The sequence below is a fragment of the Poecilia formosa genome, unplaced genomic scaffold, assembly GCF_000485575.1.
Source record: "Poecilia formosa unplaced genomic scaffold, Poecilia_formosa-5.1.2 Scaffold135, whole genome shotgun sequence".
Lineage (NCBI taxonomy): Eukaryota > Metazoa > Chordata > Actinopteri > Cyprinodontiformes > Poeciliidae > Poecilia > Poecilia formosa.
Window position 1 is genome coordinate 1615234 of NW_006800074.1, and position 22651 is coordinate 1637884.

Sequence of the window (22651 nt, forward strand, 5' to 3'; positions counted from 1 at the left end):
AGCAGTGCTGGTAGCACCGTTGCCTTGCTGCAAGAAGATCCTAGGTTTGAATCCCGACTTGGGTTAGTTCTGCATGGAGTTTTTAAACAGTCCACAGTACAAAGACATGACTCCCAGCTGAGCTGTGAATGTGACACAGCTTCAGTTAAAACATTTTTTTCTACAATAGTTTACATTTTTGCTCTCTCTCTTGTTCAAAATAATGTTTAATTGGAATATATTTGAATTTTTAATTTCAGAAATCTGTGCTTCTTTTTCACATAATCGTTTATTAAAATGAAATAAGTATATCTTAAGTATTAATTTAGGATATACAGACTGTTCTTATTCTATGTAAGAACAGCCTGTTCTTACAAACTGTTATTACATATTCTGTAAAAGTGTAATAAAGCTCGCTAACTAGGGAAGAAAGAATGAAAGCTGATAGATTATGAGAGTGCCAGAGTGACTTGAGTTTTCTCTGCTGTATTAACTTAAGATGACATGCAGCACTGACTCTCCTATTCCTGTACACTGCCAGTCAGTGGGCTGAAAGAATAGTATAGTACAGTATCTTTCAGATATTTTTTAACCTACAATTGTCTTCTGAAATCTTTGCGCCCTCCATCCAATTCAGAAACATATTGGTTTTGGCAGATAATTAAATCAATATATGAAGATATTCATCTTCGTGCAGACACCAGAGGATTTTGGGTCAGAACTGGCTGGTATATTTAGATGTTATTTCCAACAAAAGGCTAATCCCATATCATGAAGCTACCACCACCATGTGGCTGTTCCACAGTGAGGTTTTGTTTTTTTTTTTGTACAAGCTATACTTTTTGGAATTAATTATAAAACATTCAATTCATGTTTTCTTTGAATTTTTTGTTTGTTTTTTCACACTTACACACAGTACACATACAAGGAAAACAAAGCTAACTGTTGCCACAGTTAGTACTGCAGCTCAATGACTACTTTCTACCTTCTCTATTCATTAGTTTTTGGGAGGGGGGAAACACACAATTTCCGTAATGTCATTGTTGTTCCATATTTTCTCCAATTTATGAAATACAACTACTACTTTATGTCTAGGTATTGGGAATCAATATACTTGATGTTTGTTGTTTACTCTAGAGAACTAAGGATAATTTAGACCAGAAAGTGCACAAAACAATAGGTACACTTTTTTTCGTTGCAGCTTCTTTGTTTTTTTATTTTCTCCCCTTAAAAATTTGTTTTCATTTGAATTGTGCAGCATGTATACCACAATGAAGATTGAGACATTTTTTTTTTCTTGGTCTAAATTTTTTTGCATTACAAATTTTAACAGAGGTGGGTACACTTCTGAGAGCCATAGAATATTCTCACATAGAATATTAACGAAATCTTGCACATGGAAAAACATGAAATGACACGTAAAGCGAATCACAGTGTCACGGTGGAACTGAACGAAGCTGCTGCCCCACATCTATCTGGATTCTGCAAGATTGCTCCCAACTAATGAAGATCTCCCGCCTCCTGTCCTCCCTGGCCCGTGATGATCAGTGATGATCAGTGATGATCTATGCCTTCAGCGGATGTAAGGCATCAGTCTGGGCTGTCAAACAGGTGACTTGTTTTTATAGGTAATGATGCTAAATTACGCAACAAGGAATGAAGGAGGCCACCAAGTCATCCATCAATTGGGTAGATTATACGAGCTGGCATGGGGAGGGGGCATTTTTCAAACCCCGGTCCACTTAAACACGCAGCCCTCTGTCTCCGACCTGTCTCTATTTCTCCTTCCGTCTCGCGCAGAAACGAGCTTGCGTCCACAAACGGACCGGTTTGCCACGAGCTACCGGAGGGGACGTCTCATTCTTTCATCCACGGCGAGTCATTGTGGCGGTGTCAGCTGGTGCCGTCTCTTTTATCACACTGGAAGCTAATGGAAGCAGCAACTGGGGGAGGCGGTTGGAAGGCGGCGGGAGGGTGGGGATGGCGAGCTAAACACACACCAACACAAACACGCTCAGAAGCAGAGGAGACGGGGCGGGCGAGCACGCCATGCCCCCGAGGTGAGAGCTGTTCTGTGGTGATGCTGAGACCTCTCTCTCTATCAGCTTGTGTTTCTGACACACACACACACACACACACACACACACACACACACACACACACACACACACACACACACACACACACACAGATGGGAGCCAGACTCCTTTCTCTTTTGCTGTTATGATCAGTTTCTTCTGTCCCCTCCTGGTAAAGTTAAGCTGGATGTCATCTTAAAGCCCAAACTACTGAGGAAAAGATTTACTTAATTCTGCACATCCCACCTGGCCTACATGTAAAACTAAGAAAGAGATGAATCAAGTGTTGCGTTTTCTTTCACTTAATCCCTCTTTTGAAGTTTTATTAGGTCTCAGAGTGTTTTTACATCTATTGACGGGAAATACTCTACGGAGAGGGCTTATTTACAAGAGAGGAAACAACAGCCAATTACTGCAGGAGGATTCAGAGCAGCGTACATCTTTTAATAAGATAGCTGACCTAATTTTCTGGTAGCATTGTTACCAGAGACACTGCTACATTAATGACACGTTGTTTTAGGGACATATGCCAGCCATGTGTTCTGCTTATTTTATCTATAACTCTTTATTTTTTCAGTCTTTTTTCTGTTTGTATAACATAACAATCGTGCTTTATCATTTGACACCATTTAGATACATATCATGTTTATATTATGTTTTACATTAGGCAGTGAGACAGTTAAAAATATACAAAACAATATTATTTTACTAGACATAATTTCTATTTTTAATATAATCATCAGTATCTTCATTTTCCATAATCATTTCTTATATATCTGTCAGATATGTGCTTTAGCTTCTGTGATCAAAATATTATTGCAGAAAACAGCAACTCCATATTTTTTTTTTCAACATTTAGACAATAACTTCCAATGTAGTACAGACATTCACAGTTACATGTTTTACACGGTACAGTTTTACAACAAACTTCCAGAGAAAACTGTGGTAGAGTAACTTTATACAAAATTCATAGGACATGAACTGTAGCCATTTCACATTTTCGCTCAGTTGTTTTGCTTTTCAAAGTAAACATGTTCTGTTTCAACCACATGCCTTTCACGGTAGCTGCCATAGAAGCAAACTCACATTGTCCTAACACGCCATGGCAAAAGTCTGGGAAAGCTTTTGTGCTTTTTGTTCTTTTTTTTTAAAATTATTATTATTTTTCTTTCTCTCTCCCCCGGTAAAGCAAAGACAACGTAAACAAAAAGAGAAACAGACCACTTTGCTGACTGGTCTGCACCTAAACATCTACATATGTATTGCTGAATACATATTGATCGGACTATGATTGATCATGACACATAGAGAAAAAGAAAACATGACTGTACTTAAACACAGAGTTGGTCCCGGTTGTTTTGTGCTAGCATATAAAGTGTAAGTATTTTGTAGATCTGCCCAGTCATGTAAACAGACTATCGCTTGGCTGAAATTGGTGTGTTGGCTTAAGGCCGTCTCTGTTCTTCTTCTTCTTCTGTTTTTTTTTTTCTCAGGAGACATTTGAGAAACTTTTCAATGGTGTTCCTGAGGAAAGCATGCAAAACGTAAACAGGATTGACTGTCAGCATTAAGGGATAGTCAATGTTTGCAAATCACTTTTCAAACCGTGTGCTGCTGCTTCTCTTTTTTTTTTTTTTTGTTCATTGTACTTCTTTGTACCCTGTGCTTTGCCAACCGAATACTCAATGGCATAGTTTTTGCTTTTGTCTGCCTATTGATTTTGGTCCTCCACTTCAACATACATAGTATAAAACATCCTAAAAATAATTCTAAAAATGCTTTGATCACATAAAAGTTTTATCACTCTCTTTTTTTTTTTTTTTACACTGAAAAAATAAGGAAAAAAATAACAGTCTCTCTCACACACAAAATCTTTTGCAACAGATTCTGGACGTCTCCAGATTGCTCCTAAACACGAACTTCTTATTGGCATTGTGCTTACTCCGAGCTCCCAGTTCGCCTTGCGGCTTATAGTTTTACCTCACAGAGAGCAAAGTTTGGAAAAAGAGACAACTGTGTGAGGTTTGGTAAACGTCCTCAAAGAAATTGACGGCATCCCTTGCATTCTTCCGCGATGTCAAGTTTGTTTAACTACTTAATCTACTATATTCACACGGTATTTACTTGATTCATGAAGATATTCAACAAATCTCTAATCTATAACTCTATAGTTTTTTTTTCTCTTCTCACAGTATTACACAGTATGTTTACTTTTTTTTTTTCTCTGAATTACGGTTGTATCGGTGAACACTAACAGTCTTTGACTTTGTTTTCAGAACGCAAACCAACAATAAGACATCATTGGCTTAATTTAACAAATACAGAAAAATTAAGCATGGTTGGAAAATCTGTTTTGATCACAAATTGCCCCTGGAGGTAGGTGAATCAATTAAAATCTTGGAAGTCCTTTGTAATGTTCTCTTTTGACTACATGCTCCATGAGGGTTTTGTTGTTGTCTACACATTGGCCTCAGCATTGGTCAGGTTAGAGGGCGGACTTGTCGGGTTAGGGGGATTAACGGGCTCTGTTGGGCTAGTTGGGTTAGGAGCTGGGCTGGTCGGGCTAACAGTTTTGACAGTCGGGTTAACCGGACTGGTTGTAGTGACAGTGGTGGTAATAGTGGCAGCGGGAGTCGTCGACGGATTTACCGGGCTAGAAGCCGAGGCTGGGTTTGGTGGAGGAGGAGCCGGGTTGGCAGGTGTTACGGGGCTGGTTGAGTTTACGGGAGCCGTGCTGGTCGGGCTGGCTGGGTTCGCGGGAGCTGGGTTAGTGGTGCTAGCGGGGGTGGTAGGATTGGCAGGGCTGGAGAGGTTGGCCGTGTTGGTTTCCACTTGCTGTTCAGGTCCGTTCTCCTGACATTTCCTGACAACTTTGGGAGGCTGGAACATTATTCGAAGTCGCTAGGAGAGTAAAACAGAGCGAATGAGAATGCTAAAGAGGAGCTTACAAAATTAGTTCTAATAATTCAGGTACAGATGCTTTTCTCTGGGTGTTGGTCTCTGCATTCCTTGATAATTTTGTACAACTTTTAAAGAGATAGGAATAGGTTGTTGTACATTCAATCCACCTTTCCATGCCTCGAGGTACATGCTTTTACACTCATGTAAACATCTTTAATTAGCTCAATCAAATGTTTGAATGCTGGTGAATTGAAAAATCTGTATTATGTGTATCTAAATGTTAGAAAATGTGCTGTATTTCACTCAACATCAAATCCTGCCATAGTTTTAAGTGTGTGTCCCATTTGATGTGCTGCTCCCTTTCTTAAAATACATTTGTTAAAGTTATAGCGGTACATTACTTTTTCCATGATTACGTCATGTTGTTTCATTCTTTTTTCATATGTAATGAGCAACTAACCCTCTGATGATGACATATTAATATTCTATTAGTGCCTCAAAGTGGTAAGATAGTCATTGTCTGAATTACTCAAAAAATGCATCAAGTTGCCAGTTTTCCTTTAGTTTCAAGCAGCCAGCATACTGAGATGAGTGGATCTTTATCAATGCAAGCCGCATAGTATGCATAGATGAAGTCATAATATTAAGTCATTGCAGTTGTATAGCTGCTGTATCAGTGCTACACATGTGCAGCATAGATGAGAAGTAAATGGTTGAAATATAGTTACATGGGTTTTTATATGCTTGCACCCATTCTGATGTGATGAAGGTAAAAAGAAATTTAATAAACCTCTTGAAGATTGTTCTTTCATTGCCATTCTCACTATCAAAGGGTAATTATTTTACCAGTGGTAACTCCTGCTGTTTGAAAAAGGTGACACAGATATAATGCTAAGAATTCTGAATTAAACTTTCAATGTGATTTTGGTACCTAGTCAGTCCAGCACATTTTATTTCACATGGATCATATGGTTAAACATTTATTGCTACTTGTGTGGCACATTGGTTAGAAATGGTGCCAACTAGTTTAAAAGTTTTTGTGCAACATTTGAATAAAAAAAAGAAGTTCTACCATTATTTTTAGATTATTTTTAATTATATTTAAAAAGAGACCAGTCGGTTTTACTGTCAGTGTCTGTTTTAACAATGAGATCAGTTTCTCCATCCTCTACATGTCCATAAATTGATATTTTCTACCAAAGAGCCATATTCAGAATCCCTCAATGGAAGGTTAACTTAGCTGTACTTTTCAATGTGCACAATCTAAAAAAATACAGCTTTATCTTCTATGCTGATTGGCTCACAAGCACATCTGTTGCATCACAGATTTTCCATATTCCACTGAGGCTCAATGTACTGTTTCTACATTTCAAGGCTTTTTAATGAGACAGATTTTTATCTTTAAACAATAGAACGCTTTATTGTTATTTAGCTGCAAATATTTATTTCCTTGCTTCATTCTAATTTATCATTTCAATTTGAATTGTCTGATTCAGTTGAGTCAGCAAATAAGTAAATCTTGATTAAATAGGAAATTATCACGCATCTGTAATATGATGGTCAGTTTTTTGTGTTTCAATCTATGAAAAGTGAGATACCAAACCCTAATGGTTACAACTTCGGTGGATGTGAGGAATGAAATGGGGGATGTGGGGTAATGAACCTTTTCATCTCACCTCCTTGTAAGTGCCCTTGAGCCCGAGATACATGTAGACCATGTATCCTGGTATGAGAACCATGGAGGACAGAGCCATGAGCCATCCCACTCCCTGACCCCAGCCTGGGAACACATAGTCTCCCATCGTGAGGGGAACCATTTGTACGGCGCTGAACAAGAACACTCCCTGTGGGAGACAAGAGACGCTTTATGCATCCTGACACCTCTGACTACAGGCAGCGCTGCCTCAGCCTGGAATGGCTGCAGGCAGGTAATATTGACTTTATTTATTGTTTCATCTTTCATGTCGTGACTTTAGATGTACTATCCTATTAGCTCAAAATACTCACAGCGACAATGAGAGGGGTGAACACAACCCAGCACAATTTCCACCATACACAGGGTTTGTAGCCAATCATCTCCTCGATGTTGTCGTAAAACTTGTTCACACCTGCCGGACAAATGAACGCATGACCAAAATATTCACATCTGACTGGTTTGTATCTTCCGAGAGCCGCCATGCATGATGATGAGGCATGACACATGAGTGCTCGCGACCTTGCGGCTGAGCAGACTCTGAAGCAGGTAAAACACGACAACGCACTCGCACTTGACCAGATTTCGTTTTTTCAGGAGTCATTTTTGTGGTTATATTGAAATGAAAGAGAATAGAAAACACACCATAACACCAAGATATGGAGATGCACTCAAAGAAGACCAAGAACAGCAGACACATCCCACTGGCGGAGTAGTAGTCGAACAGTTTGAACACATAGATTCCACCCTGGTTACAAATAGCAACAACAACAAAAAAAAGAAATATTAGAAAAGGCAAAACACAGAAAAAGGCTCATTGATACAGAACTGCCCTGCTGTACCTGTGTGATGTTTGAAAGTCCAATCACATAGGACACGAGGCAGACAACGGCGATGAAGATCTCTCGTCTGCCTCGAAGAGCTCTGGGGAACTCGTCCACCAGGGCGGTAATGAAGCCTTCGACGGTGCAGAACTGAAGGACACAATCACAGGAGCGGCTTGAAACATCTGCCTGAATATGTGTACTGCTCGCACCTGGTTGCTTTCAGATTCTTTCTCTGTTGTTTTGGAAATATTTGGGATTAGTGCATGTTTTGGTAATTTCTCACTTCTCATCAAAATCCAGTCATGAAAAACAAAAGTGAGCGGAAAAAATGCTGAATATTAGATTCGGATTCGTGTCATTTTTGGTATGATCAACAAGTTGGCATAGAATGGTGATTTGTTTTTAATTGTTTAATTTCATGTTTCAAATAAAAACAAAAATTCTGGCAAAAAAGAAAAAGAAAAAAAATGGTCATTTTTTTCATATAACTAGACAGTCGCAGAATTCTGCTACCATCCTGGTCTCTTACTGTAGGAGGCGCTATTACTTCTGTCCACCTCAGAGATGTTTACAAATACAAATGAACAAGAGCATGAAAAATAATCATAGAGCCAATAGAAAAATTTTAAAAGTACAGATGAGTATGCGTATTTTACACAGACTTCTGCTGTATTTTATATTGCATGTCGAGAAACACCATATGTAATCTGTGATGTCACAGGGTGAAGCATAAACCCAGCTAATGAAGCTTGGAGTATAAGGTGTGGATGGTATCTTATTTTTCTTTGCCTGATATTATGTTTTCTAAATTAAAAAATGAAAATCAAACCTAATCAAAACAAATTTCAACATAATCATTACAGTCTTAAAAAAATGTTTTGAACAATTTGTATTTTTAAATGAAAACATAATCCATTTGTTGTTTGTTTTTCACATTTTTTTTCATCATGTCAAATATTTTACATGCTCAACATGACATTAATGTAGCTGATTTTAACACAGACATGAATACAAAGAATCCATTATCTCCACATCGAAAAATGCTAATTTTTATACATTTCGACACCGTCCACACCCCAGTTTCACATCATTGCCCATATTTCACTGGGCTGAGTTTTTCCTGAAATCAGGCACACAGCGCAATGACAAATGTTTTTAATCATTATTATTTTTATCCTCATTCAACCTCATTAATATTTAGGATAATGGATTTATTTTTATGTCCTTTTATGTTTTGTGGTGAAATCTGTGGAGATCAGAAGAAATGGCACACAACGCAGTCAGACTTCGCAGGATCAGGTTCTTGTCAAGGAAACGGGAACAGATCATTTTTTCCTTTCTCCTTCCTAGTGTTTTTTATCTTAAACATGAAGTGAATCAAGGCAGAAGTATTATTTTCAATTTAATATTTGTAAATTAAAAAAATAATAATGGGCATGTTTTTTTTTTATTAATTAATTTATTTTACTGCTCGTTTCTGATGAGAACATCTGATTACACAAATAGGAAGGAACCAAAATATGAGGGGAAATTTTTTTTCGTAATTTCTGTGTTTTGCATTAAATCTTGTTTGGTCACGGCCATTTGGAGCCATATTAAAATCACACACACATAGTAAAGAAACAGTGAAGCCTGCAATGCAAATGGAGGTGATAAGGTTGAATTATTTTTTATTTTTTTTGACAACTAATGTCAAAGCTCAGCTACAGCTATCTGTGAGGAGCAAATTGCATGCTTATCATGCAGAGAGCAGAGGTGAGCTGCATGATATGTAACTGCTTTTAAAAATTTAGGTCAGCCCATGAGCAGATCATCACCAAGCCCCTTACCTGACTGTCTATCCCCAGCATGAGCAGCATGGAGAAGAACAAAATGGCCCACAGAGGTGATACGGGCAACTGGGTTACAGCCTCTGGATATGCAAGGAAAGCTAAGCCAGGACCTGGATAGTAAATAGGAAGCATTATTGTAAAATGTATCACTCTTGAAGCTGCCAAAACAGCATGCTAATGTTATGATTATTGGGGATAGCAGAGAGTAACAGTGACTGAAGCCACTGCCATGTGCAGTTACCTGAGGCTGCCACGTCCGCAATGTCTTTCTTAGTCACATGCGCCATGAAGCCAACAATGGAAAAGATTACGAAGCCAGCAAACATGCTGGTGCATGAGTTGATGCAACACACAATGACAGAGTCTCTGGGGAGAGGAAATAATATATATACATATATATTAAAAAAAGAAATAAAAAATGGGGATGTTGTGAAAGGTTTAAATTGACTTTTTCTCTCCATCCTATGTTAACCCTTCTAAAAAATAAAAATACATAAAAAAAGAGTGCAGGTAAACCAGAAAGAAGAGCTGTGGGAGTGCTTTTACTGCAAGATTTAACGTGAAAGTGTAAAACCTTGTGGATGAAATACACATATTCTGTTTGAATGAAATGAAAAATTACCTTATATTGAATAAAAAGCGACAAACAAGCTAATTTGAATGGAACTATTTTACGTAACTGATTATGCGACCCAGAATGAGAGGCTGTTAGAGAAAACACTCAGGCATCACGGTAATAGTTTTTGTTTTTACAGAACAGAACAAAAAGAAAGAGCCTTGACCTCAGACTGATGCTCTATTCATGCCAAACAGCCACAATAGTCAGACATTTTTTTTAAAGTCTTTTAAAGCATCCTTGAATGGGGGCGAATTTTATACACCTTTCTGCAATATCTGTTTTCAATATCAGCAGCTTTCTCCCTTGTGATGTTATAAATCAAATGTAGTTCATGAATCATCAGCAGCACTTACCTGTAAACATTGTTATTGAACGTGTTGTAGCTACCTAGAGCTATAAGCGACCCCAGCCCCAGTCCATAGGAAAAAAAGATCTGCGTAGCTGCATCCAGCCATACCTGACAGAGGAGCAGAAGAGTTTAGCTGCGTGAGGCCGGGCTCTGCTCACTCCAGCATGCGGCACGTAGGAACAAATCCCATAATAGCATGCCGTTACCTCAGATTCTTTCAGCTTTTCAAAGTCAGGGGTGATATAGAACAAGATTCCGTCTCTGGCTCCAGGTAGGGTCACCCCACGTATGAAGAGAATAAACAGCATGAAGTAGGGGTACGTAGCCGAGAAGTAAACAACCTGGAAGATGTGAGGGGGTGATCAGTGGAAATCCACGAAAATGTTCAAGCTGCAACATATGTTTTCATGAGAGTCGTGAAGGCAACAACAACAAACTCACATAGTCAATCTTCAGCCACATTTCTGAGATATTCAGGAAGCAATTTATTTGATTGGAGGGGGGGGGGGATGTGAAGGGGAGGAGGAAGGGGTCTGGCTGTGACCAAAACAAATTTTTTTTTGGCATGGTCACGTGATGAACTTGACTTTTAAAATATGGCGTCACACGGGGGAGAAACTGCTCCGAGCGAGAAAGGGGGATAAATCCAGATCGAGGGGGTATGGCTGATTGTTGCTCCTCCTATCAGGAATCCACACTCGGAACGGAAAACATGTCAGGAGAATTGGAATTAGAGGAGCCAACCAAGAGGCCGGGAGAACGGCATTAGGGGAGCGTGAGTTTTATTTTTAAGGTCTCTTATTTAAAAAAATCAATTCCAGAGCATGCAGAATGCAATCTGAAAGATTGATGAGCAGGTATTAGACTGTTTAATATTGCATGGGAGCCGCATGTTCTTATTAGAAACCAGCATAAATAGGTATTGGAAAGCACACACACAAAAAAACAAAAAAAACAAAAAACATTTACCTTCCCTGTCCAGCTAACCCCTTTCCAAATACAGAAGTACACAAGGACCCAGGCGATGGCCAGTGTTACTGCCAATGGCACTCGGAGTTGGCCTGGTTTTTCCAAGCCATCAGTCATTTGATGCACATTGCGCCTGTAAGTAGAGGGAAACAGCGACGATACCATTATATGCACAGGGCAGCAAACAAGCAGCAGAGGAGGCCATCTTTTGATATCGCTGAGGGAGGCATGCAGAAACAAAACACAAAAAATCAATATCTTACTCCCAGAACTCAACCACAGCACTGGTGAGATTGGTGGTATCTGGAATGGAGTAGTTTGTGTAACACTTTTCTGTGTTCCATATATTGTGACATGAGCTCCATGGAAGATCCTGGAAAATGTAAAAAAAAAAAAAATAATAATAATACAATTTGCTCCCCAATTTTGACCAGTTTTGAGATTTTCCTACACACTGTTTTTCTAAATAATACTTACAGTGGTAAATGAGTTGTACAGGTAGTAAATGGCCCAAGCAATGATTACAATGTAGTAGATGTTAAGCCAGAAGGAGAGGACAGCTGCAGCAAGGCCCACACCTGACGTTCAAAAAATGATTTAGATGTGTTTTGAAAATAATTTCAAAAGGATTGCATTTGCATTTTGAATTTATTTTTATTGTACCTTTAAACATAGGAGCCAGTTTCCACACACCAAGCCCTCCAATTGAGGTGTACTGACCAAGAGAGCATTCCAGTAGGAACAAAGGGACCCCAGCAAATATGAGAGTCAGAAAATATGGGATCAAGAAGGCTCCTGGATGGACAGAAGTGCATCAGGTTGAGGAATTGACAATGCAAAGCTGCACAAATCAGGTGAAATATATTAAATTAGCTTCAATTCAATTTATTTATGCATCACAAATTCACTACAAATGCCATCATATTCAGAAGTATTTAATCAAATCTGCCCAATCATGTAGGGAGACTCAGATTTATACATTAAAATGCATACTAGTTATAATTCAATGCAGCCAAATTCAGTTTATAATGGTCATCACTGGGTTACACACATAGGCAATGCTTTTTTTTGTTCTGGAGTCGATAAATTATAAGCTCCATCATGTGCATCGTTGATCTGAATGGCTCACTCAGTGTGTGCATACATGAACAGTGAAAGAAGTATTTACCTCCGCCGTTTTTCCCGCAGAGATAGGGAAATCTCCACACGTTCCCCAGTCCAATTGCATAACCCACACAAGACAGGAGGAAATCAAATTTTCCTCCCCATGTTTCTCTGGCGGGGACGTCTTTCTGCTTCTTGTCGGTCTTCACGTCCAGGGACTTGGGCTTGTCGTTGTTGGCGGCCACCTCGTTCAGTTCTGTGACCTGTCCATCCGCTTTGGTGCCGTTCGTCGCCATGTCTCTGGATTTGGCAAAGGTCCTGGCAGTCGGACGGGAGGCTTCAGCACCGGTCCACGTAGACAGCAGCTTCGCGGTTTTTTTTTACCCCCCGCCCCCCCACTCTTTTGTTCTACAACTAAACCTTCGGACCAAATGTCTGGAGATGGAGCCTGTGCGAACACGACTGGTCAGTCGTTGTCAACCTAAGATCGTGGATAGAGTGATTGGTTGTTTGAGGGTGCAGGAAAAACGGTTACCTGTTTCAACAAAGATGGACACAGAATGTACCACACTCATTTCCTCTGAATCAACAGCAGCAGTTTAAACAAATCATTTACTTTTCAACTCCAAAGACGCATTTTAAAGTGCAGACTGATTCATTCTCTGATATTTTGGCACCAGAACATTATTATTTTTTTTTTTCATTCATGTCAAATCATTGATGGCAGAGGCATGCTGCCTTGCCTCCATACAAATCAGCTTGCACAGAATTTAACAGCCAAACAAACAAAGCAACAGACATGGTTGTCTAAACAAATTCCGAATTTAAATGTGCCAAACTAAGGAGAAGTGCAAAGTGTTCCAAAACACGCAGGACGCACCGTACCAATGTAGTGTCCAGCCTATGAAAATTAAACTCAACGAGGTCCACCAATTAACACCTACAGATTCTCTTGTCAGTTATTTTTGTGGATAGCTGAAAGTAAGCGTGGACAGATGGACGTCTCTAACACGCTGGAAAACAAAACGCACCGTGGAGACGGGAAAAAAAAGGGATGTCCAAATGCGTAAAAGCTTTACGCATCAGGCTGCACACATTCTGCCATGTTAATTGGGAACTCTGCGCACCAGAATGCGACGCTTTGCATCTGCAAACACCAAGCAGACAGAAATCAGCTCCGCATGTTCGACTGTTGATTTGAGATAAGTGTGCAAATATTTACTTGATCCCCCCCTTCAGCAGCAGAGCAGCAGCCTCAGTCTCAATCCAGTCAATCCGACTGCTGCCGGAGGGGACAAATAGCCGAGCCGCGTATTAACCGGTTCCCACAGATATAGACAGCAAATATTTAACACAACATTTTTTTTATTTTTTTTTTACTCACAGTGAATCTGGGATCCGCACCGCCGAGCCTCCGCTGACTGCCACAAATCTCCAAACGAGGGATCCGAAGATTCCTCCCGCGGGTCAAGTTGTAAACTCCCGGTGTGTCTTGAAACATAAATAGATTTTACTTCCATTAAAAGACATTAAAGGGTACCATGCGGCGTTCGTGGGGTCCAAGCGGGAGCTGTCCAGCGGGGAGCAGTGCTGAAGACCAGAAGGATGAAGAAGGAGGAGGAGGAGGAGAAGACAGAAAGAGAGAGGAGGAGGTTGAATTAACACGGGCAGCAGCCGCTTCGCCTTGTGCGACTGTCTAACATCAACAACCAGAGACTCAACTCCCATCTACACAGCCTCAATGTCATCTCAAAGTCGCCCCCCTCTCCGCCCCCCTTACCTCCCCTCCTCATCCTCAGTCTCATCTATAGGCTGAGCCGAGATCACATTATTTTGGTTTCACTCCGTTCAAGTTTGGATTATTTTCTTTTCTTTTTCTATTTTTTTTGGAAGTACATTTTCCAAAAACGCTGGAAAGTTTTAAGAATGTTACCAAATATTAAAATGAAACATTTTTATATTTATTTATTTATTTATTTATTTATTTATTTATTTATTTATTGTGTGCATTGACACCAAGCAGTTCGAAATGTGAGCCCCCCCCCACCCCCCCGAATCCTCCTCTCATCCTCTTCCTCCCCCCACCCCCCACCAGTATTAGAATATGGCCGAGGTGCAAAATGGCAACATATGAGGGGTAAATATAACGCAGCCCCGTCGTGTCCAAACGCGTAGTGCATTTTGGAGGCTGAGGCCAGTCGGCGGCTGTCTGGCAATTCTTGGCAAATTGAGATAAAGGGAGCCCGTCAATAAAAGAAAGGGAGGGAACAGTGACTGGCTGTCTAACTCAGCCTGTAAACCCGACGCCTTCACGAGTGCTGGGATGATATGAGTAGGATAAACTGGAAGAGCATAAACTCTGGCAATTATTCTTTTTAAAAAGTAAAGAAAATGCAAAAGATGGAAACAGCGCCGAGAGGAATGCGCCGAATTTTCTCCTTTTCCTGCTTTTTAAATTTTGCTTGTCGTAAAAAAAAAAATAAATAAAATATGGAAAGTAGAAGAAGACAAGACAGAAAACAAGAGGATCTAACTCTCTGGTAAGTGATTTGCTTAATAAGCGAGTCAACTTGTTTGATTTTCTTGCAACTTTTTTTTCCTCTTTTTTTTGTTACTTGAAGCTTTTGCAATTTGCCTCCACGCTCTTACTTTGTGTCCCACATGAAGCACGTGTTCTCGCAGAAATACACCTTTTTAAGAGTTGTGTAGGAGGCGGCGCGGCGCACACTGCGATGTAAACTGCTGGAAATGCGCTCTGGCACAGAGAGACATCGGGAGCGTTTACAAGTGCGGTGTGAACGCTCCTCTCCTATCGTGGGGCTGAGAGGGCACCAGATGGTAAACCAATGAGGGGTGAACTAACCCACTAAATGTTGCCACATGAAATGCAGCATTTAAAATCCCATCTGGTTTGCTGTCCCTGCAGACATGAAAGTGTGAAACATGACACATATTTATACACCTGCTGATGGAGCACGCAGGCGTGTCCAATGGGGCTGGTGACATGCACACCCGGCCAGCTGACCCCTGAACCCCGGAGCTTTATGATTTATCTCGCTGCACTTTTCCACCGGCGGACCCTCAGTCTTTTTTTTTTCATTTCAGCAGGAAGCCTTCATGTGGCTCCTTGTGCCTGCCGTATGTGCTCCATTAGGCTGGAATTACTTGTCCTCTCTTTTTAATGGCTTTCAGTGTGCCGCTTAGACTGAACCGCTAGTTCCCCATTTTACAGGCCCAGTGGCTGTAAAATCTGTGTAAGGATGACGAGAAGAATTTGTAAAAGGGTGAAACTGTTTCCGTCTGGTAATTTGTCTTATGTTTTTTGTACAAGACATAAACACATACCTTAAAAAAAATATTTAGAAAAAGGCCAAAGTTGTTGAAAAACGAATATTTTTCGTGATTTTGTGGGAGAACATTAACAGCATCATGAAGACCAATAAACGCACCTCGCTGAAGCTGTGAACAAGTTCAAAGCACGGTTAGGTTATGAATTATTTCTCCAGGCTTTGGAGATGATCTGATGAAGCCAAGATTCTCCTTCCATCATCCAAAGAGGACAAGAGAATGACAAAGGTTGAAATGGCTGCCAAGACAAACAAGAAGAGCATAAATCAAAGAAGTAGCCAAGATGCCGAAGATAACCCTCGGGGAGAAGCAGAGATCCACAACCCAGGTGGAAGAATCTTTCACTCCATAAGTTTGGTCTTTTTGGAAGAGTGACCAAAAAGTAATGAAGAAAGAAAGAAAATATTGTTGAATGAAAACCACAAGAAGTCCCAGAAAGAAAATCGTCAATGTGTGGGAGAAGATGCTCAGAGGTCAAGCAAAATGCTTGGAGGACAAACACTACAAACCTCCTGAACATAACATCCCCATAGTGGAACACGGTGACGGCAGCAGCATGATGTGAGGACACATTTTGCCAGCAGGGACAGGGGAGGCGGTCAGAGCCGATGGAAGGATGGATGGAGCTGAATATGGACGATCCTGGAATAAAACCTGTTGGCGGCTGTGGCTGGAGTTCATCTACCAGCAGGAAAACAGCCGTAAACATACAACCAGAGCCGCAATTCAGGGCTTTAGACCACAGCATGTTTATGTGTTAGAATAACTTAAAGTTCAGGTCTAAATGCAATTGTGAACCTGTGGTGAGCCCTGAAGATTGATGTTAGCATATGCTATCTATCCAATTTGATTAGATGTTATGCAAAGAGACATGCAGCTTCAGTTGCTGAAAAGGAGCGCCTACAAAGTATCGATGAAAGGGGCTGAATGCAAATGCATGCAACTCACTCAGCTTTCATTTGTGGAAAAAAAAATCACAGAAACCCTTTGATGATTTACCTTTGCAAAGCCATGTAGCCTAAAGAAAAACAGGAAATGCAAGAAAGAAAACAACGTGACATTTTAAAGTGTCACAAACACTGTTGCTACAAATTTCTGGTTCTACCTCCACTGATGCTGACAAAATCTAAACACAGCTTCGCTTTAAATCGATAGCTTTGTCTGCCCATCTGTCTCCCTTTAACTCTCAGAGCATTTCTCACTTGTCAAATGCATCTTCGTGGAGTCATATTTTCCAGCGCCACTCTGCAATTTCAGTCCCCAAAATGAACTAATTAGCATGATGATTAGTCATTAGTATGTTAATCATAAGCAATCCACATATTTTATTCATGTTGTCACCCCGTTGTTTTTCCTCCTTCTACTGGATTTGTGTACACATCCTGCTTCATTTCCTCACCGCGAACCCTCGTGTTATTGTGATGACCGATGGAATTTGGGGTTTTAAGTAAAGACCGTATTTGCATTAGAAGATAATACTGACGATGTAAAAAAAAAACAAAAAAACCCCCCAAAAAACAAGAAATAAAATGCTTATCACTCATTTTTGTTGACATGAGTTCTTCCTTCTCATAATGAGAGCGGTAAGAGAAGATTGCAGATTCCTGCAAAGAAGTATTCGCAACTCCTTTGTAGGAAGATTTTTGGAAAGAAAACAGAAAAATGTCATCAATCTAATCCTAAATCAGCAAACAGATAGCAACAACAACAAAAAAAAACCTTAGCTCTGACAAGGAGTCTGCCTTATGAATATGAAATGTAAACATGTCTTGTGAATTGATCCCACTCAGAACTTTACAGTCAGAAACATTTTTCTGTTGCTTGGCATGTGTTTATTTTCTCTCTGATTGCTGACATACGTTCTTCTTTGGTTGTTAACACCTCTCTGGCTGATGATGGAGAGACTGGCATATTTCCATCCATCCATCCATTATCTGTTCACTCTTGTCCCTTAGTGGGGTTGGGAGGGTTGCTGGTGCCTATCTCCAGCTAACGTTCTGGGCGAGAACTGGCATATTTTCACTTGGGAAATAAAGAGTAACCAGATAAGGGCTTACTCGGTTTTTCTCTGTGCAGTCTAAATATAATTTAGTCGTTGCACACAGGGATGGTTGATGAAATTTACCTCACACCTTCACACGATGAGAGTTTTAGAGGTATACCGCATGAATACGCCGACTTACATCGCAAATCTCCACACTGTGATGTCAACTTTTGAGACAAAAAAACAGTGCAAGGTAAAGATGCTTTTTGTTTGTCTGCTTTTCGTCTGTGTAAGGTTTTGTTTGTCGTGACCTAAATTTCTGTGAAGAAAGTGCATCAGCAACTCTGTCTCGCCTTTTTCCTTCCCTACATATCTTCTCTCTCTCTCTCTCTCTCTCGCTCTCTCTCTCTGTCTCTCTCTGTTCTCTTTCTATTCCTCCGGCTCGCTTTCGCTCTGTCCCAAACACGCTCGATTTACAAACAAGCTAAAGAAGCTGAGAGGACATTTCTAGCTGATAACAATCAGCTTCAGCCAGATTAGTCACGTAGAGGTATTGTTGGATGTGAGACTCAGAGAGCTCGCTGGCTGCAGATATTTCAGGAATACCAAATGGAGCGTCCTCCAAATTTGGGGAGTCTTCCACTTCTCTTCCTTCTTACCTTTGTCAAAGGGATTAATTATGCAAAGAAGTTAAATCCCGCATCTTTAAAACACCATTTTCCCTCTTTTAGGAATTTGTATGTGGCACTTACCGCTAAGTCAAGTCAAACGTTTTTTTTTTTTTTCAACAAATCCAGTGAAATTGAGCAGCATCTGAATGTATCTGCATCAGCCTGTCGGTGCGCACTGATCAGCAGAGAGGTACTCTGTCTGTTGGCAGCTCTGTGTGACAGTCAGCACACGGTGTGGATTTTGTAAACATATGACCTCCATGATAACCGGTATGGGGGCTCTAAATCATTTCAAATTTTTGTACATGTGTTGCTAGGCAACAGTGTAATGTTCTCACTCACCCCTCATGATACTCCCCACCCCCCACCACCTCTTACCCCTTACATGGCTTTCTGCTGGTATTGCTGAGTTTCTCCTGCCAAAAATCATCAATTAACTTTGACAAAAGTCCATTAGTGATAAACATTAAGGCTTCTGAGGGTCAAAAGGCAATTATATGGCTACACAGAAGTAAAGGAAAGTGGAAAATGCAAAATGCATTTTAAAGTTCTAAAGGATAATTTTAAACAAATCATTCCAGAACCACATGTTTTGTCCTGCTCCGGTAGTAACAGCTTAAATGCTGCTACATGCAAAAATATTGCAGCCGCCATACGGCAATGTGTGGATGCTTTACTGTTGTTGACAAGCTAGTTTATAAAAAATAAAAATCTTTAAATGATTAAACAGTTTGGTACAATGCCAAGCACCTGGAAAGTACATACACAATTGAAACCAATTTGGAAAAAATAAAAAGATCCTTTCCTGCCGTCTGACGATAAATTGTATAAAACATTTCCTGTTTCTTTAAAAGCAAACATCTTGTGACGATGCCTGCTGGATTTGGTAAAAGCGGCAAGCTAGAAAACATCATTCATGCGTTTAGAGCGTGGGGGTGGGCCAGCAGTATCATCACGTGTGTTGTTGCTGGAGCGACAGGTGTGCTCCACAAAACTGATGGTATCATGAAAAAAATGAGAATTATATGAAAATATTTGATATCTTCTGAAGACATCAACCATAAAATTATAGAAGGGGCACAAATTGTATTGCAAATAAATAATACCTTCAAGAAATAATAACTTTGCACAGCCAAATAGGTGGGAGTTTTGTGCCATCTTCTTATACACAAAACTGCTTTTTTTGACACTTAGAGAAGCTTTAACCCCACCCCTGACAAAATTAGAAAAATTCCCACAAAGTGGGCGGAGCCACGAGTCACTAAGGGGCCTGACCAAGTGTGAGGAAGAGGAGAGCGGGTCAGGGCTAGAGAAGCACTGCTGCTTACTTATCAGTTTTGTTGATTTATTTAGAGTCTTTCCAGACACCTATAGTGACTTTTTATCAACAAGTGACAGATCTAGCAACTTTCTTTAGTGTTGTACTTTGTGACAACGCTTTGCAGCACCCCTGCAACAATGTGTCCTGAGTAAGTAGCCTAAGCTGCGGTGAGATCTCTTCCCACTTCCCAAACCGTCCTGCAGTACGCCGTCACCAATAGTCAGAGCCTTTTAGCACATTTTATTTATGATTTCCTTATGACTGCAAATACATCACAAATTTGCAAAGCTGAGTAGTTCCATCAATCAGTGCTCGCTGCTCTGGCCGTCTCTGTTTTCGTGTTCTTGGGTAAGACCCACCTTGCCTGCTGGTGGTCAGAGGCCCCGGTGGTGGCGGTGCATGGCACCTTCTGTCAGACTGCCTCAGGGCAGCTTTGGCTGCAGCCCTGTAGCTTGCCTCCATGAGCATGTGTGTGAATGACTGGATGTTGTGCGAAGTGCTTTGGAATCCTCCAGACTTGATAAAGTGCTGTGCAAGTACAGACCATTTATATCCACAAGATTACTTCCACTCAAATTAAAGATAAACTTCTCAATATTAAGAGTGCATTAAACATTCATTCGTATGTCCATACCTGACTGTCCTTACAAGGTTACAATGAGGCTGATGTCTGTCTCCAAGTGCAGTTAACGGTTCTTTAAAAAAAAATAAGAAAATAATGGTTTTACACAAGCATCCCTATTTTCCAGGATGTTTCTAAACTATGTTGTTGTAGAAAAATTGAACCAATTTTTTTAGATGACTAATTTTCACCTCATCAAAGGCGCAGTCAGGTAATTACAAGAATTAGTTGTGTTGTTATTTTCTTTTGCTGCTCTCTCTTTTGATCCCAAAGCTGCTTATTTCCTCCCACTGTTCTTGTCCATTTAAGTCTCATTAAATTGTTTGAAATTACAGAATTAAGGGATGATTTGATGACAAATAAATACAAAATGCACCTCGGTTATCAATTGTGTAGAAACTTGTTCACTTTTATTATGTTAATAAGATGTTACTGGGAAAAAAAACAAAACAAAACAAAAAACTACACAGCATTTTAGGCCATTATGGGTAATAGGTAGCCTAAATAACGATTCCTAAAAACATTTCTAAACTCGCATGTGAATGCAAATACAAATACACAATGTAAAAAAGGTTAAAGTATGTATTGCTACAGGGAAACAAAAAGGTTCATATTATATTATTGAATATGTGTATTTCATTGTCTTCTGTAAACTCGTTTGCAATAACAGCTTTATTTTGGCATGTGGTCCAAAGTGAAAGAGATCGCAGTTTCTGTGTGTGAAACGTGTCTGTGTCAGGGAAAAGTGTGTGGAGCCAGAAGTAGCTAAAGGTCCGTCATCATGCATATCCAAACAGAAAGGAGCTGTGACACTGAACTCTTTAAATGGAGGCTTTGACAGCAGTCTGCAATCCTTTCTCAGCACACTGCCCCTGCTAATCTGCTCTATTCAACCACATCACTATGGAAACTGACTGGATATCTCACCCTGGCTGCCTAACCGGTGCCATGCAGCTATGTCCACCACTGACATGGAGGTTGTTCAGCAAAATTGCTGCCTGATCATTGTTCTACCACAGTAGCCATGCTGTGACATTATTGTCTGCTTCTCTGACACATGATTATTTATTTATTTTTTTTATCTGAAAAATTGCACTGTTGAAGACAGCAAATGTAAGCTCAAAGGCTTGCAAGAGTAATCCCTTCGGTGTTAACTTGGCTATAAGATGGAGAGTTTTGGGTGGTTGAGGAATTTTTTTTATTCCTCGTGCCTGCTACCTTTTTCCATTACTGCGCTTTGCCTCTGGCAAAATTGCAGGCGAATATTTGTCATGGTTTTAAAGGGTTTATCAACTTCAAAGCTGAGGGAGCTGGTTGTCCAGCCCATCAGTGAGACCACACAATCCTTCCAGCTCTCGCAAAGAATGGGGTAGAGCATGTGGACAAAATTTTCCTGCCAAGCTCTCAATTCAAAGCTTTTACATAAAGCTGGGAGAGTCACATTTGCATTTGCATTTGCCATTGACGTCAGATTTAATCCAACCCGAACCACTTCTCTGGGCCCTTCAACATCGGAGAGAAGAGCTTTGGTAATTGTTAATTACGGCAAAAAGATGGTTGTAATCACTTGCTCCATCAGGCTGATCAGCACTAAGACCGGGCGCTGAGGAACGAGCAGAAAAGCAAATCCCACAGGTAAATATAATTCAAAAGAGCCGCTAAGAGGGTTGTGCAGCGCACATCTCAAAGTGCTGTCTACCCTAAAGTATTCACCCAACTGTGGCATTTATGACAGACATGATGCATGTCTTTAAATTGCAATATGAAATTGAATGTATTATCACCGATAAAAAGTGTAAATATAAACTCAAGAAAGCATTCAGAAGGCCTTTTATTGCTGTGATCTACTATATGTACTAGTTTGAGGATCTGGAAATACGTTGCTAGTTTTCAACTAAAGCTGCACAAAAACAATGAAACAAAGTGAAGTTGTGGAATAGCTCTAATAAATCATGTTCAACTGCTTTATTGCTGAAAGGTCCTATAGAAATAAACTTAACTTGTAATGAAATTGTTGCATATATTATCTAGATTATTAACAAATTCATCCAAATTATATAATACATTTTTCTTATGTTTACTGTGTCTGCTCCACCTGAGCAGCGTATCTTCTACATTGATTGTGCACCTCGTAGTTGCTTCTCTGATTAATGCTTTAATAAAGTTGTGAAGCCTGTTGCAAAAAAAACAAATAAAAAAAACATTATTTTTCCTCCACTTTATGAGGAAAAATAATTATTAGAAAGGCTGCTCAGCCATGACTACAAAGCTGATCTTACTTAGGAATGTTTCTGTTTTACTTCAAAAGGATGCTAATTAGTTTCATGTCAGCAGCAGGGAATCACTCATGTTTA

At 40.0% G+C, this 22651-nt stretch overlaps 1 protein-coding gene across 2 annotated transcripts; it reads right to left on the minus strand.

The window, feature by feature from the left end:
• Nucleotides 1-2896: 2896 nt before the first annotated feature.
• Nucleotides 2897-14098, minus strand: LOC103145105 (sodium- and chloride-dependent GABA transporter 1-like). 2 transcript variants are annotated; one of them, XM_007562382.2, is made up of 15 exons: nt 13736-14098; nt 12416-12832; nt 11911-12042; nt 11725-11825; nt 11511-11620; nt 11248-11380; nt 10485-10619; nt 10283-10386; nt 9552-9676; nt 9308-9420; nt 7494-7625; nt 7297-7399; nt 6966-7066; nt 6635-6802; nt 2897-4958 (listed from the first exon to the last, which is right to left on the minus strand). In XM_007562382.2, exons 2-15 carry the CDS (start codon nt 12645-12647, stop codon nt 4515-4517), a joined length of 2133 nt encoding a protein of 710 aa, XP_007562444.1. In that variant the 5' UTR covers nt 12648-12832; nt 13736-14098; the 3' UTR covers nt 2897-4514. The 2 variants fall into 2 exon arrangements, with proteins under 2 accessions (XP_007562444.1, XP_007562442.1); XM_007562380.2 differs by having other exon boundaries at nt 12416-12886.
• Nucleotides 14099-22651: the final 8553 nt, after the last annotated feature.